The sequence below is a fragment of the Malus domestica genome, chromosome 10 (genome assembly GCF_042453785.1).
Source record: "Malus domestica chromosome 10, GDT2T_hap1".
In the NCBI taxonomy this organism is placed as follows: Eukaryota; Viridiplantae; Streptophyta; class Magnoliopsida; order Rosales; family Rosaceae; genus Malus; species Malus domestica.
The window spans coordinates 2753920-2770642 of record NC_091670.1 but is presented as its reverse complement, the minus strand read 5'-3'; the positions used below and the strand labels follow the sequence as shown (position 1 = coordinate 2770642).

At 32.5% G+C, this 16723-nt stretch overlaps 1 protein-coding gene and 1 long non-coding RNA gene across 3 annotated transcripts; both read left to right on the top strand.

Annotated features, from left to right (window-relative positions):
• Positions 1–1815: 1815 nt before the first annotated feature.
• On the top strand, positions 1816–3984 carry LOC139188923 (uncharacterized). Its single transcript, XR_011572341.1, has 5 exons — positions 1816–2415; positions 2752–2853; positions 3142–3218; positions 3347–3439; positions 3684–3984. It is a non-coding gene; the product is annotated as an uncharacterized lncRNA (long non-coding RNA).
• Positions 3985–7785: 3801 nt separating this feature from the next.
• On the top strand, positions 7786–11431 carry LOC103437026 (carbonic anhydrase 2-like). Of its 2 annotated transcripts, none has more exons than XM_029109350.2 (9): positions 7786–7923; positions 8530–8590; positions 9597–9737; positions 9821–9869; positions 9955–10071; positions 10248–10301; positions 10415–10500; positions 10734–10842; positions 11017–11431. In XM_029109350.2, the coding sequence occupies exons 2-9, from the start codon at positions 8547–8549 to the stop codon at positions 11188–11190; spliced, it is 774 nt and encodes a 257-aa protein (XP_028965183.1). In that variant the 5' UTR covers positions 7786–7923; positions 8530–8546; the 3' UTR covers positions 11191–11431. The 2 variants fall into 2 exon arrangements, with proteins under 2 accessions (XP_028965183.1, XP_028965184.1); XM_029109351.2 differs by having other exon boundaries at positions 7832–7987.
• The last annotated feature ends 5292 nt before the right edge of the window (positions 11432–16723 follow it).

Genomic DNA, 16723 nt, shown 5'->3' with positions numbered 1-16723 from the left:
CACGAATTGCGCACTTTTTCACTGTTTAGTTCTAATTAGTTTTAATTTTATTCACTTTTTGCATCACTTACCCTTATGGTTACGTCACCTCACGGTGACGGTCAGCATGCTTCGACCTTTCCAGGTCGGAATGTGTCATGAATAATAAAATATTTTTATTTTTAAATATATTCCTTTAATGTTAAAAATGTTACAATTAGAATATTTATATTTATGGCTAAATTTTTTATCATATATTTTTATTTTTAGTTTGTACCAATTTTTAATTTGTACCAATTTTCTTTTCATTTTTAATTTGTACCCATATATTAGTTTTTTTTTTGTGCCCATATTTTTTAAAGTTTTATTTGTGTTTGTACCCATGTGTATACCATCACGTGACATTGTATATTTAATCAATGATAGAAAAATTACATATGGTATATTTATGTTTTATGCCTAAACTTTGTATCATATATTTATATTTTTAGTTTTTACCCACTTTTAATTTGCAAATTTGTTTTTTAAATTTGTAGTATTTTCTTTTTAGCTTTATTTTGTACCCATTTATTAATTTCTTTTAGCACCTATATTTTTAAAAATTCATTTGTACTCATAATTTTTAATCTTTTATTTGTACCCTAATTTATTTATAATGTACCCATTCTTCTTTATTAATGTACCACTTTGTTATATGTCAAATGTACCAATTTGTTTGTAAAATGTCCAATTTTTTTTAACACTAAGGATACATTCTTTTACCATTTATTATTTCTTATTTTTACATAGTTTTTATCCATTTATTCAATTAAAATGTTTGAATTTTTTTTGTTATAATCGTTTCTAATAGTATTATAATGAGGGATTTTAAATTTATAGGATTATAAATCTCATAAAATATCAAACAATTAATGTCAAAACTATAAAAATAAAAATATTAATAGTAATATAATGAAGTGTACAAAGTCAAGAGATCTCTATCAAACTTTGAATACTATTAAGGTTTTAATCAAATAATGTTAAGGATTAGAGATCACAATCAAATTATCCCTTTATTTTTCTTTTCTTTTTTCTGCGTTGCAGCAAATAAGGGGAAGAAGAGGAAAGAAGAGAGAGGGCGCGGTGGGCGGGGGGGGGGGGTGAAGTTTTGTTTGTTTGTTTTTTTTTTTTTTCTGGGTTGCAGCAGATAGGGGAAGAAGAGGAAAGAAGATGAAAATGGGGGAGAAGAGAGAGGGTGTGGGTGGGGGGAAGGAACAAAATTTAGTTTTTTTTTTTCTTTCTTTTTTCTGGGTTGCAGCAGGTAGGAAGAAGAGGAAGGGAGATGAAGATGGGGGAGAAGAGAGGGGGCGCACGGGGGGGGGGGGGGAGAGTTTTGTTTGTTTGTTTGTTTTTTTTTTTTCTGTCTAGGTTGCAGCAGATAGGGGGAAGAAGAGGAAAGAAGATGAAGATGGGAGAGAAGAGAGAGGGCGCCTGGGGGGGTAAGGGACAAAGTTTTGTTTTATTTTGTTTTTTGTTTTTTTTTCTTTTCTATTTTCTGAGTTGCAGTAGGTAGGAAGAAGATGAAGGGAGATGAAGATGGGGGAGAAGAGAGAGGGCGCAGGGGGAAGTTTTGTTTGGTTTTTTTTTTTAATTTTTTAATAACCTTCTTTATTATTTTAATATTTAAAAAATATTAAATGATTTTTTTTTAGTTTTTAATAATATTTTATTATTATTTTTTAATAGAAAGCGGGTCCCGAATCAAGCCACGTCAGCAATTAACTGAGAAATTAACAAAAAAACTGACGGAGGTATAACATTGGTACAAATTCATAAGATGAGGTATGACATTGTCAATTTTAAAAGATGAGGTATGAAAGTGTCGTGACACCAATAGTTGATGTAGTTTTTTGTGCTTTACCCTATATATAAAGGGAGAAGGCCAAATAGGTGAAATATTTCAAAATGCCAAGAAGGCCCCATTGTTTTCTTGACAACCAAACCCAAAACATTTCAAAAAATGACGATAAACTAGTAAAAAAAACATAACAAAGTATAAAATTGTCTTAAAAAAAAGCAAATTAAAAAAACGCCCATCTTAACTATAACAATTGACAACCGCCAGATGAAAATACTTGCACTTCAAATTCATTTTGACCCTTGGATTAATCCTCCCACAAATACTGCATTGTGTCCTATCTTTCCGAGAGAAAAAAACGTAAATTAAAAAATAAAAAAATAAAAAAAAACTCAGTAGAACTCTCGAACACCACATCTAACCGCAGCGGCTGTAATCACCAGAGGAGATGGAACCGCCATCTACTACGCGTTCTACAGTGAACAACTTGTCATACATCGGAAGAAACGAACCCATTTTCGTCTTCCGCACAGACCCCTCTTCTTCGTGTTTTTCGAAATTTTCGTCGACATCCACACTCGATTTAGACAAGATTTCAGGTGATTTTTCCTAAACTCCTTTGCTTTTTGTCTTTACAATCAATTTCGATTGGATTATTATTGTTGGGTTTTCAATTAGAAAAAACCTCAAATGAAGTATGAGATTTCAAATTCCTGGGCTTCTGCGATTCTTCGTCCTAATGAACGACTTGGGTTTTGCATAGTGTGATTCCATAGTTATTAGAGATTCCAATTTTTTAGAAAACGGGGTTTTTTTTTTAAATCCTCTCAAAGTAGTTGGATTTGGAAATGAATTCTACTGGAGAAGTAATCCATTGTGTTCAAATTTCACTGGGTAAGTTTAGTTTCATATTAATTTTGGCAGTTTATTTGTAGTCGTGCAGAAATCAAGGAGAAAACAACGAGGGGGAGGGAGAAACAAACAGATAGATATATTGACAAAGACTCTTCCTCTACATCGACTGATTCTTATCGCATGTAACTTTCAATCTCGGATTCTCCATGATCTCTACATTCTTTTCCAGCGGCCATCCAAATTCATTTTTCCTTCTATTTTCATGGATGATTGTTGGTTATTTTCTTTTGAGTGAAAGACTTGGATTTGTTTCTTCTCCATGTAAGTGTCTTTATGTTTCCCTCTGCATTCGTTACATTCCAATGAAGCCCGTTGGTGAGGTTCTTATGCTTACAAGGAAACTCTTGGCTCTGGGAGTTTTTGTTTATATTAATCCATTTTCCAATTATTTATCGTGCTTTTTCCATTAGGTTTCAAATCATTTGTATCGGTGCAAGTGGTGGAGATAAATGTGATGTGTGTTGTCTGGGCGAGACAATATTGTAGGGTTAGTAGTATGAAAATTTTCAAATTCTTTCTTCATTAGTTTATGACTCTTATTGGGTTTATGCTTTATGTTTTCAATTTTGTTCTGCCAAGACTTTCTACTAGTTCGACTTCTTTAAATTGTGGCAGATCATGATGTGAGGAGTGGGCCTTTTACTGCTTCAGGCAAAAAAATTGCACGGTGCAAAGCTTCCTGTAAGGCTATAAGAATCTGGACATATCGTGAGTGTTCTATCAATTAATGGAATTTTCTTCTACATTTGATTTTGCTTTCAATTCTTATTTTAATTTTAATGAAATTTCTAATCTTCCTTTAATCATGAGTACCTAATCGATTTCCCCTTTTGTTTTTTATACGCCATTTTCTCTAATTTTGTTCATCAAGATGTGGTCTGCATTTTCTCTTTTCCAGTGTACTTGAAATTCACTAATTCAACCTCAAATATTTGTCGTATTCATCTCACAGATATAAGCAATGTGTAGAGCTCCGACTGAAGAGTTTGACAACGACTGTTGTATAGGATAAATACGCAGGTCGGCCGTGGAATTTCTTCTACTTTTGATTCATTTTTATTTTTTTCCCTAACCACCTTTCATAAGTGGAATTTCTTCTCTTCATTTTTCCAGTTTTGTTGAATTTATTTTCTGTTCACATCTTCCTTTGGTTCACAAGTTGGTTTCTATTTCTGTTGGGTTCTTAATATGGACGAGTTGGTTGTGCTTATAACATATTAGCCAAAATGTTTAATGTAATATGAAGTTATTGTGGTTTTGGCATTCTTTAATTCCCTCCAAATGGAGTTAATTTCAATTATACTGCACATTTGAGGTTTTTTCTTATTACAACAATGTCTGCTTAATTTCAAAATGGTTTCTTAAATTTGTTGGCAATTGGCAATTGGCAATTGGCATTTGTACGTCACTTTAGGGTCGATCAAGTGTGATTGCTTAATTTCAGTTGATTTTTTTTTTTAATGTGATTTCTTTTAGCTTCTGTTTTCTCTTGGTTGTTTTTACTGCACATTTGGGTTTTTCAATTGCAGGATCATCCACTTTTAGCTTTTGTTTTTTTTTTACCTTTCGGTTAATTGAGTTTAATTCCTCCTCCATATAGGAAAAGATTGTCCATTCACATACTCTTAAGGTTCTTCTTCCCTTTATTATTTCCATTTGGTAGATACCATATCATGCTTTAGAATTTGAAAAAACAGAGTAAAGATTATGTACATTTGAGAACTCTTTTTTATTTATTGTGTTAATATTATTGTAGACAAAAGCATTATAGTTGTAGTTACTGTAAATTCTTCTTCGAAGAGGTTCTTCTTTCTATTGTTTAGATTTTGGTAACAAAAACTAATTTAAACAGCTCCAAATGTCAACGAAATGCAAAGTAACGGGTTTTACTTTTGATATTATCTTTGATTGAGCTTCTGGTCAATCTAATTGGATATGAATTTTTTTTTTCTTACTTTTTTGTCAATGTATGTATTTTAAATACTACAAACAATTTACACTTCAACTCATATTTTCATTTCAAACACTTCTTTTGCAGCTATGGAAACAAGCATTAATGTTGTGGTAAATTTGAATTGACACAGCAGTTTCATGTGGAATGGGAAAGTGTGACATCTATGTCAAAGAAAAAAGTAGATATTACGCTACGAAGCCATATACCCTATGAACTCATCCTTTGCAACTTTTAATAAGATACACTATTCAAATAGATTTGATAGAAGTGATTCGGATATGTGGTACTGTAAGGAAAAGATGATGGATGTGTATTCTTAGTCTTCAGCTTAATGTCATAGATTAATTGTTTAGTTTGTTCTGTAACACTATTATTTGGTTCTTACTGTATTTTTTCCTTTAGAAGAGACAATGTATTCATTTGATTCAGTTGAGGATAACACAAGGAATTTGTATCAGCCATGGTTCTTGAATTCAATCTCACTTGGTGGTTTGCCTCCGCACAAGTTAACTCTGAAAAGAGGTGCTCCAATCATGCTTTTAAGAAATATTGATTTGAAATTGGGATTGTGTAATGTTTCAATCTCATTGTTTATTTGAACCATCTCTCCGTAATTGTTTCCTGTACAAATTTGTGGATGATCCTGCAATTGAAAAACCCAAATGTGTAGTAAAAACATATGGGTGGAAATTGCAGCATTTATGTTAATATGTAAACTTTATTTTCAAAAGAAAAGGTGACATATAGATTTCATGGGTATTGTGAATAATGTACATATTGTGATGTAGGTTTTATATTTTGACTTTTTAAGTTTTTTTGTATTTTGCTACGAGTACTAAATGTTTTCATGTACTCTTTTTTTTTTATTTACATCTACTTACTTTTGTTCATGGATTTTAGGTAGGAACTTGCATCCGAAATCCCTTGTTATTTGACAATTGCATGAATAACATTTAAATCATTATGTTAGGCAAAGTGAAAACAAAAAACATGACAACTTTTTAGGACTTGCATGGTAAATAAAAAGTTCTTCTTTGCACAATACATTTAAAATATATCTTGACAATTACAATGAAAAAAAATTAACGCAATACACATTTAGAGGCACGTAGCGCTTGTGATGCAAAAATGCCTCTCGTGCATCCAGAGAGGCTAGTCTATGTATAAAACAAAAGAAATATTTATTAAAATACGAGGTTTAATCAACAAAGAGAAAGGTTATTTTTTATATTTTTTTGTCACATGTTTATAGAGACGGGACACTGAACCACTCCTAACTATACCGATATTTTCTTAACTTAATCAATTATTGCTAGGTATTGAATTTTATGACAGAAGGTATCGGTGTTTATTAAAAATGAAACCATACACTCGTATATTATATTTTATTTTCTTAATTTTCCGGTTAACAATTCATTCAATGTCATTGGTACTAGTTTCACACTAAAAAGCCTACTATCAAAAAAATTTGCGTATTAAATTTCTTTTCATAGCTGAAAAATTCATCAATTTCTTAAATCAACACTTTGAATGCAAAAATGTTACTATTATCATATTTTTTTAGAGAACTTAAACGAAAAACGCTCAGTACTATTCACTTTAACGAAAAACCACATTTTTACACTAAAAAGTCAATCATGGTACTATTCACTTTACCATTTATTTTGTCTTTATTGTTAAAACTCAAAGTTTTTAAGTTTTTTTTCATTAGTTTTCCTTATTTTTTATACCATATTTGTAGCATATTTCTAATAGAGATAGAACATACATATGTTGGTGGCTCCTACTCCATTAGAAATATATGATACAAATGTAGTATGAAAAAACCCAACAGGACCCTCTCCATATCCTTTTGGTAAGAATCATGGGAATTCGTAAATCGTGATCATTCATCGTACATCGTGCAATCAGTTTTTATCAAGTATTGTTTGTATTTAATTTAAAAAAAAATATTTAAAATGATTTATGATCGCACGATATACGATAAACGAACGCTATTCACAAAATTCAAGAATCTCACAAAAGAATCAGACGAGAATCCGAATTCTGAAAAAAAATATGGTTAATGCAACGTTACTCAGAGTTACGTATTCATTTAGCTAGGCTGCAGCCAGCTTGTGCGCTTGCGTGTGGGAGTGGAAATTATAGGTGAATGATTGTCATTACGTGACACTATAAAAAGTAGAAATGCGTTTTTCTTGTGGGCATATTCATGTGTCAGCTTGTGCGCTTGTGTGTAGGAGTGGAAATTATAGGTGTGTGATTGTCACTGCGTGACACTATAAAGGAGTAGAGATGCTTTTTCTTGCGGGCATATTCATGAGTTTTAAGATTAAAAAATTTCCTAAGACAGCTATTTACGCATTTTGTCTTACCAGCAACCCTACATAATCACTAATTAATTACTAACTTCTTCGCATGCACAAACTTTTTTTTCTTAATCACGTACTACATGCAACTTATAATTCATGTGTAATAAAGAAAACAAGAAATTGGGAAACATTCCAAATTGGATGGCGCCACCTTAAATATGATGAAATTGAGATTTTATCATAAAACCAATTGGTCATATGGGGAGTAGCCCAATACCATATAAGCCTATAGCAAGGCATGTCTGTCACTGATGTGGGACAAACTTTTCCTCACATCATCAAATCTCAACACGCCCCCGCACGTGTGGCCCTTAGGCTTTCAAACGAGGGACAACTTGCTCTGATACCATGATGAAATTGAGATTTCATCATAAAATCAATTAATCATATAAGAAGTAGTCTAAAACCATATAAGCTCGTAACAAGACATGTCCCTCACCGATGTGGGATAAACTTCTCCTCACGTCAAATCTCAACAAAATATACATTTTACCCTATTAAACGAATTCATGGAAACAAAACTGCTAAAGATATGGTATTGGGTGGTAGCTAAGGGTGGAGAGCTCCTTCTCGTTTCTTACTATATTGTCACGAATCACGATTTAAATGTGGTCCAATGCTTTCATAGTTGTCCAATCAATCAATATCAATATTTCAGAGAGTAATTAAAACATGTCGATTAAATAGTCAGTCTCAATCCAAAACTGAAATAGAAAGAAAGAAAAAGGATCTAGTCTCGGTGTATAAATAGAAGCTCCAACCCTCACTGCAAATATGTGCCTGCGTTTTGTATTTGTTGCTTGTGCATGTGTGAAGCAATTTGATCTCCTTTAGTTCCATTGCTAAGTTTGGAAAATATCTTGAACGTACGTACGGTTGTGTATGTGTGTTTTTGTTTGGGTAGAATAAATCATGTTCTGATTATTTCGGGTATGCAAGAGATTAATATCAATTTCTATTTTTCTACTCAAACTATATTATCATATGTGTGTATGCGCGTGCTTAGTACTGTAAACTTTGGCAGAATTTACATATATGGATAATTAGTTCTAGTTCTTTCCTTGGTGCTCAAACCAGTTTAATTAACGTACTTCCAATTGAAACTCTTCTTCAATTGAGGATAAAAATTACTGATCATAAAAATTTAACTCTTGCACTCAGAATTTCGAATTTGATTCAATATAGCTTATAAAACTAAAAACCTAGTTAATGCTTAGAGGAACAACTCAAATATACAATCCTTATTTATTTGGCCTTTGAGTTGAATAAATTAAAAGAAAATCAAAAAACAAAGGGAAAAAAATGGTTTCCCTGGTCTTGTTTTGTTTTGAATTTTGTTCAGGGTTAATTTTGGCTTCTTTCCCACCGCTTGGGACTCTCTCAGTTTCTTATTTACATTTTTTTTTTTGTGGAGAAACCCATATAATACATTTCAATGTAAACTAATAAGGTCGTGATTCTTGAATTTGCAGGAAAGAAAGTAGACAAAATGGCAAGCCAATTAGCTATTCAACGCCTGAAAAATCTCCTCAGGTTTGCCTACTTATTGACTTCATCCATGATCTTTGGTCTAACCATCCACTTTATGAAAATATCAGATATTGATGTTTGACAATATAACATGTAAAAGTAAAAATTTAGAATTGGTCCTAGTTTAGATTCCGTCTGTGAACTCAAAATTGTGCATATTTTTGTTAAGGGTAAATTGTAGCAATGATCCCTTAAATTTAACTCAATTGGAGTAACGATCTCTTAACTAAAAATCTATTATCATTGGTGCCCCAACTCATCAAAACGTGTAGCTATGGTTCGTCAACTAAAACTTCATTACCATTGGTCCCTCAACTTTAATCCAACTGAAGAAATTGTCCTTCAACTTTAACCCAATTGTAGTAATGGTCATTTAAACATAACTCATTTTAACAAAATTCTGACAAAGTTGACGAAAATGATCATAGCTATACGTTTTGATGAGTAGAGGGACCCCAATTGTAGCAATGATCCTTCCAACATAACTTATTTTGACAAAATTTTAACGAAGTTGACAAAAATGATCATAGCTACACATTTTAATGAGTTGAGGGACCAATGGTAATAGATTTTTAGTTGAAGGACCATTGCTCCAATTTAATTAAAATTGAGGGACCATTACTACAATTTACTCTTTTGTTAATTTTAAGAACCAAATTAAATTAACGAATTTTTAGTACATGGACTAAATATAAATTAGGGTGAAAGTTCATGGACCAATTCTAAACTTTACTCTAACATGTAAACTACATATCTAACAAGAAAAAAATTAGTCTCCAATTTGTTTTTTGTTAAAGGCTACAAAAGGTTGTTGGTGGCATAAAATATAAGAAAAACTAATGAAAATGACTTGAAAACTTTGAGTTTTAATGATAAGAATAAAATAAAGGGTAAAATGAATAGTACCATGTTTGACTTTTTAGTGTAAAAATGTGGTTTTTCGTTAAAATGAACAGTACCATGGGGTTTTCGTTAAAATTAATGATAATCTTGGTTGGCATGGTTGCAGTGAGAAGGAAGAGCTGGACGATGTGGTTGCTGCCAAAATTGAGAAGTTGATGGCTGAATTGCAAAGACCTGCAGATGGTCATTTCGACCCAGTTCAAAGGATTGTAGATGGCTTCATCAACTTCAGGGTCAACAAATTCGAGTAATTTCACTATTAATTAATTATTGTACATATTTGCTATATATCTAATAGATTCGAAAGCATAATGTCTACTGATCTTACAGAAAATACCCAGATTACTACAAGGAGCTTGCCAATGGACAATGCCCCAAGGTAATATTTGGCTGTAACATCTTAATTAGAATAAATAGACCAAGAAATGTTTAATTAATCTTTTTGTTGCTAATTCCCAACGCAGTTTCTGGTATTTGCATGCTCGGACTCCCGAGTGAGCCCCTCACATATCCTTAGTTTCCAACCTGGGGAGGCCTTCATGGCTCGCAACATTGCAAACATGGTTCCTGCATTCAATCAGGTCCATTACTCTCTACATTATATAATAGTAACGCACACCTGCATTAGAAACTGTATGAACAAGTGTGTCAGTTTCACGTTCAAAATAATATTGAACTTTGAGAATATAATTTCTCATAAATCACATAATAGTCATGCATCCGACTACGAAAATAATTTTTTTCCATATCTTTACAGCTGAAACACGCAGGAGTTGGAGCAGTTATAGAATATGCTATTACACAACTCCTGGTAAACATTCCAAAAGTCTTTTAATTTATTGAATTAATAACTCTTAATCCTTTTCTCTTCACTTGTTACTAAAATAGTATGAATTGAATGCTAACAAGAAGAAAATTGAACAGGTGACAAATATTTTGGTAATTGGACACAGTCGTTGTGGTGGGATAAAGAGGCTTATGAGTCACCCTGAGGATAACTCTGTTCCCTTGTAAGGCTTTTTACACACAAAAGTTGTAGATTATGGAAGATGATTAATCATTATCGTTTACAAGGATGCAATATAAGACCTGGTAATTTGGATATTTGTTAGCATTTTTAGGATGGTCAAAGAGTATAGCCAAAAACCCAGCCTAATCATTTTTTTAGCAATGAACTGAGATCATTAGAACTTGCTAATGGTATATAGTTTTGCATCCTTAACCATTTGATTGGAATATGCAGTGACTTCATAGATGAATGGGTCAAAATTGGTTTACCCGCCAAGGCTAAGGTTATAGCAAATGGACAAGGTGGCACCACTTTCGAGGAACAATGTGAGGATTGTGCAAGGGTAAGATATTAATTCGATCTTGGATTGATGAAATATTTGGAAGGCCATTTACGCTCGATTCACTTTTTGCAAATGAAATAATTTTTAGTGACCAGTTAAGGTGTGTGCGTGCGCTTTCATGAGTTATGACATTAATCTCACCTAAATATCTTCTTGAATGATAATTTTATGCAGGAAGCAGTAAATTTGTCGCTAATAAACCTACAAACTTACCCTTACGTTCAAAAGGCGCTCGCAGAGAACAACCTAGCGCTCAAGGGTGGTTACTATGACTTTGTTCATGGGGTTTTGGAGATATGGAATGTTGAGTCGCACAGTTCACCTCCCATCATCGTACCAGCACCTTAACTGTATTTACCTTGTTGCGTGCTAGTTTGCTTGGAGTCAAAGTATATATGCCTCTGAGGGATTATAAATAAACCAGATGACCACCTGGTGGCACTTCTTTAATTTGCTTGTGTATGTTGGGTTTCTACCACGACGAAAGAATAACGTTGCTGTTTTGTTAAGTTGTACCGTGCACTCTATGTGCCTTTAAAGCAAATATGGTAATAAATTGCAGCAATTGTGTTGCTGCCTATTTTAGGTTGCTTTTTGTTGCCCTCTATATGATTTGTTTGTTTCTGTTCGTGTCCAAAATGGGATACAGTCCGATCTTGTAAACACACATGTTTTGTCCTGAGTGTTTCTTTCGGTTTAAGTGTTAAGAGAAAACTTGAGAGAGAGAATGATTGCAGGCGTGCCATTCTTGGAGGGTGCTAACAAATAGTGTCTGTGTAGTGATTTTGTAGGGTTACGCGAGATCTGAAATTTTAGTCATTCCATAATTGAAAGAGAAATAGTAATACAAGGCTTGAAAGAATGGGGAGTAGATGCATAATTTGCTATTGGAATAATATATGAATTGGTTAAGTTACGGAATAAAATTGTTTTGTTCAAGTGAAGTATTGTTTTGCTTCATTTGACTTCTCATATTTTCAGTTCTGTTCAGTTAAGTTATGGAGAAGCCTTTGTATGGGAAAAGTTCTTTGCCATTATGATTTCGCTCTAGTAATTTAGGGTTCGTCTGGTAACGTTTTACAAAATGAATTTTGAAAATGTTTTGTAAAACGAAAACGACAAATAGGATTATGCATTTTTATGATTTGAATGTGTGTCTGGTAGTTTAATCCTAGAATGATTTTTGAAACGTATCATATTTCATGTTTGGTAGTAAAGTTTTCAGAAATATTATTAAGATGGTGGCAGTGGTGGTAGAGACGGTGATCGCTACGAGAGTGGTGTTGGTAGCAATGATGGTGGGTGGTGGCGGTGTGACAACGGATAGTTGATGGTCGGCAATGTGACTGTGGATAACATGGTGGTGGCAGCGAAGGTGTAGGTGGCAAATGGTAAGCTATGATGCACGGATACTTCTATTTGGTCTCGTATCCCATATCCAATACTTGATCGGATACGATACTTGTCCGATACTCTCGGATACTTGTCCGATACTCTCGGATACTCGTCCGATACGTACCCTGGTTGATGGACACGAATGTGACATGATGGATATGCGTATTCTACATTTAGGATACACGTATCATGCTTTTAAGATACATTTACACTTTCAAAAAAAGGTAATGAGGAGGAGAAAATTAATAGGAGACATCTATAATTGAAAGTTGCTAAATACAAAGAGCTTCCCTCTAATTAAAACCATGAATGCGACTCTCACACTTCTTCTATTGTATAAAGAGGGTTAGATTTCGAACTTTCCTTCTCTAATAATTCAAATGTACTTGAATTTGAATGATGAATTATGTTTTAAAATGTATTTTTGTTGCTATATACATTTTTATTTGCCGTATCCATAGCGTATTGAATCTTAATTTTTAGAGATTTTCCGTATCGCCGTATCCGTATCCTACTACTAGAAAAGGGCCTTATAGTGCCAGTAGGTGGCGTCGGTTTAATATAATATAGTGACGGATAAGATAGTTGCGACACTAACTGAAGATGACGTCGGATTTACTGTCACTTATAAGCGTCATAAAATGTCTACGTCGCTTTTAAACTGACGTAAACATTTAATGTCGCTTATAACCGACATATATTTTAATAATTTTAAATACTAGCGTCGCTTTAAACAAAACAGTGTCGCTTTTAAGCGACATAAAGTATTGGTGTCTCTTTTAAGCGACACAAAGTATTGTTTTTAAATATTTTAAAGCCTGCGTCGGTTCCAAGCGACATAGATTTTAGTTTTTTTTTTAAATATCTATGTCAAAATGATAGATTCACTAACACTTAGAATTTATTTATACTTTCGTTAAATATAACATAAGATTTTGTGGTATCCCCTAGTGTAAATATTTTAAATTGAAGATCGAATTCATTCATTGTATTCATATAGGGTCAAGGAGTGGCGTTGTAAAAAATCATCTAAATCGGAGTTAAAATAACCATTAAATTGTGATTTTTCATTTATAACCGTCGAAAAGTTTTGTCCCGTTACTTAATCTCTAAATGTTTGTTTTTTTCCATTTTTTGCGTATGCGACCTGGAAGCATATATAAACAAGTTTGATGGTTGGATTGTTGAAATTAGTTTCGTAGAATGCGTATCCCATCAAAACGATAGATTCACTAACACTTAGAATTTATTTATACTTTCATTAAATATAATATAAAAATTTGTGGTATCCACTAGTGTAAATATTTTAAATTAAAGATCGAGCTCATTCATTGTATTCATATAGGATCAGAGAGTGTAGCTGTATAAAATCATCAAAATTGGAGTTAAAATAACCGTTAAATCGTGATTTTTTGTTTATAACCGTTAAAAAGTTTTGTCTCCTTACATGATCTCTGAATGATTGTTTTTTGCAATTTTTGGCGTATTAGATCTCGAAGTATATATAAACAAGTTTGACGGTTGGATCGTTGAAATTAGTTTCGTAGAATGCGTATCCCATGAAAATGATAGATTCACTAACACTTAGAGTTTATTTATACTTTCATTAAATATAACATAAGAATTTGTGATATCCACTAGTGTAAATATTTTAAATTGAAGATCGAGCTCATTCATTGTATTCATATAGAATCAAGGAATGTAGCTGTAAAAAATCATCAAAATCAGAGTTAAAATAACCGTTAAATCTTGATTTTTCGTTTATAACTGTAAAAAAGTTTTGTCTCCTTACATGATCTCTGAATATTTGTTTTTTGCAATTTTTGGTATATGCGATCTCGAAGCATATATAAACAAGTTTGACAGTTGGATCATTGAAATTAGTTTCGTAGAATGCGTATCCTATCAAAATGATAGACTCACTAACACTTAGAGTTTATTTATACTTTCATTAAGTATAACATAAGAATTTGTGGTATCCAATAGTGTAATATATTTTAAATTGAAGATTGAGCTCATTCATTGTATTCATATAGGGTTAAGGAGTGTAGCTGTAAAAAAATCATCAAAATCGGAGTTAAAATAACCGTTAAATCGTGATTTTTCGTTTTATAACCGTCGAAAAGTTTTGTCTCGTTAATTAATCTCTGAATGTTTGTTTTTTGCGATTTTTTGCTGATGCGATCTCGAAGCATATACAAACAAGTTTGACTGTTGGATCGTTGAAATTAGTTTCGTAGAATTCGTATCCCATCAAGTTCAATGGTGTGTGTATTTATATATATATATATATATATATATATATATATATATATTAAGTAGATTTAAATTTATTTATTTTTTACGTATAACACTTAAGAAATTGAATGATATGTATATTTAAGCCGATCCAATGGTCACCAATTTTTAAAATTTAATTTAATATATATAATTATTATAGTTTTTAGGGGTATAAAATTGTTAAATTAATATATATATATATATATATAATTATTATAGTATTTTTTAGGGTTATAAAATTATAAAATTAATATATATAAAATTATAGTATTTGAAATATTAGGCGGGAAATTTCCCGCTTGTTTTGCACGAGGACATGGATGGAGAAACTTAGTGTCGGTTTTAACCAACGCTAGTTTCATTAAAGCGACGCGAGTTTCATCAAAGCGACGCTATGTGAATTTCAAAAAATGTGTTAGAAGTTGGCGTCGGTTTTAACCAATGCTAATTTCATTAAAGCGACCCGAGTTTCATTAAAGCGACGCTATGTGAATTTCAAAAAGTGTGTCAGAAGTTTGCGTTGGTTTTAAGTGACACTAGTTTCATTAAAGTGACGCTATGTGAATTTCAAAAAGTGTGTCAGAAGTTGGCGTCGGTTTAAACCGACGCAAACTAAGTACCCATATTTAAACCCCTCTCTTTCCCATTTCATCCGTGCTTTCATTTCTCCCCCAATTTCAGACTTTCTTCTTCTGCTTCCCCATTTCATCTGTGCGTCCCTTTCTTCCTCCTTTTCAGGTTTTCCTCTTCTCCTTCCCCATTTTCTATGGATCAGCATTTTGAAGATCAACATTCTGAGGAACTCCACTTCAAAAAGGAAGAGCTCGAAGGTGTTTCATTTTAAAATTATTATGATTATTAATTTTAGTTTCTGTTTTGTATTCTAACTAGTTTTATGCTTAAATTGAAAATTTATTTTTGTTTCTTGGTTTTTAATTGTTTTTTTCTGTATTTATAAGTATCAACTCAACAAAGATACGGACTCTCAATTCGGAATTGGAAAGAACAGCCTTGTTCATTTGATTCGTCTAGTTATAATTCTAGTGCATTTTCGAAACATGTATCGGCAGAGGTTAAAGATTATAGAAATATTTCGATGGTGGCATACTGCAATAAAGAAAAAACAACGGTAAACGTTTCATGATTTATTTTATTATACCTTGAAATTTGTCTAATAAATTCTTTTATTTTTCAGAAGATTGCCAAAAAAAATAAGCATAATCAGCAGTTGAAAACTATGAACCACACAACCGGTTCAAAATCTTTTGCAAGAGTTCGGGAAGAATTTGTATGAGTTGTACATTTTTAGGAATTGTAGTTAATTTTAAATTTAATATATAGTTGGTAGAAATTTTATTTTTAATATGAAGTTTGCTTAAAATTGTTTGTTTTTTCATTGACATATGGTAGGATTTATTTTTATATAATAATTTTTAATTATTATTAATTAAAAACGGAAAATGAATTTTTTTTATTATTAATATATTTGGTTCGCTTATGAACGACGTCATAATAATTATTTTATGTATCCATATGTTATGTAATGTCGGTCAAAGCCGATGGTAGTTTGGATATTTTATAATTAAATTGGTAATTAGCGTCGCTTTAAACCGACATAATGTTGAAGTTTGCGTTGCTTTAAACCGACGTCAGTGTCAATGTCGCTTTTAACTGACGTTGCGTACTGACGGATTAAGTGTACAAACCGACACTGAAGCCCTTTTGTGACGCCAGTATTAGTGTCGCTATTCCAATCTAACATTACATTGTTTTATGTCAAATTTTTGCTAAATTTCCGACAGAAATTGGGTTTCTTGTCGGTTTTTGCTTCGCCACTGATAAGGTATATTGTAGTAGTGTCCATGCTTCATAGATGGTAAGACAGTGGGGGTGGTGGTGGCCTTGGTCCCAATTGTGATGGTGGTGGAGTATGTGGTTGTGGCGATAATGGTGGTGGGAGGTGGTGGCATTGGTGGTGATGATGGTGAAGGAGTGATGGTAATGGTGGTCATGGTGGCGTGGGTGATGGAGAGAGAATGCGGTGGTAATGTTGGTGGTGCAGCAGGCATGATTTTATTTTGTTCTTAAAACTCTTTGTTTTTTAATGTTTTTTTTTCTTTTCTTTCTATTATCTTGAAAGCTCCTCTTATTAATTAGAAAAGCAGAAAGACTTAAGAATTTGAATTTTTAACTTGGCTCCTCCATC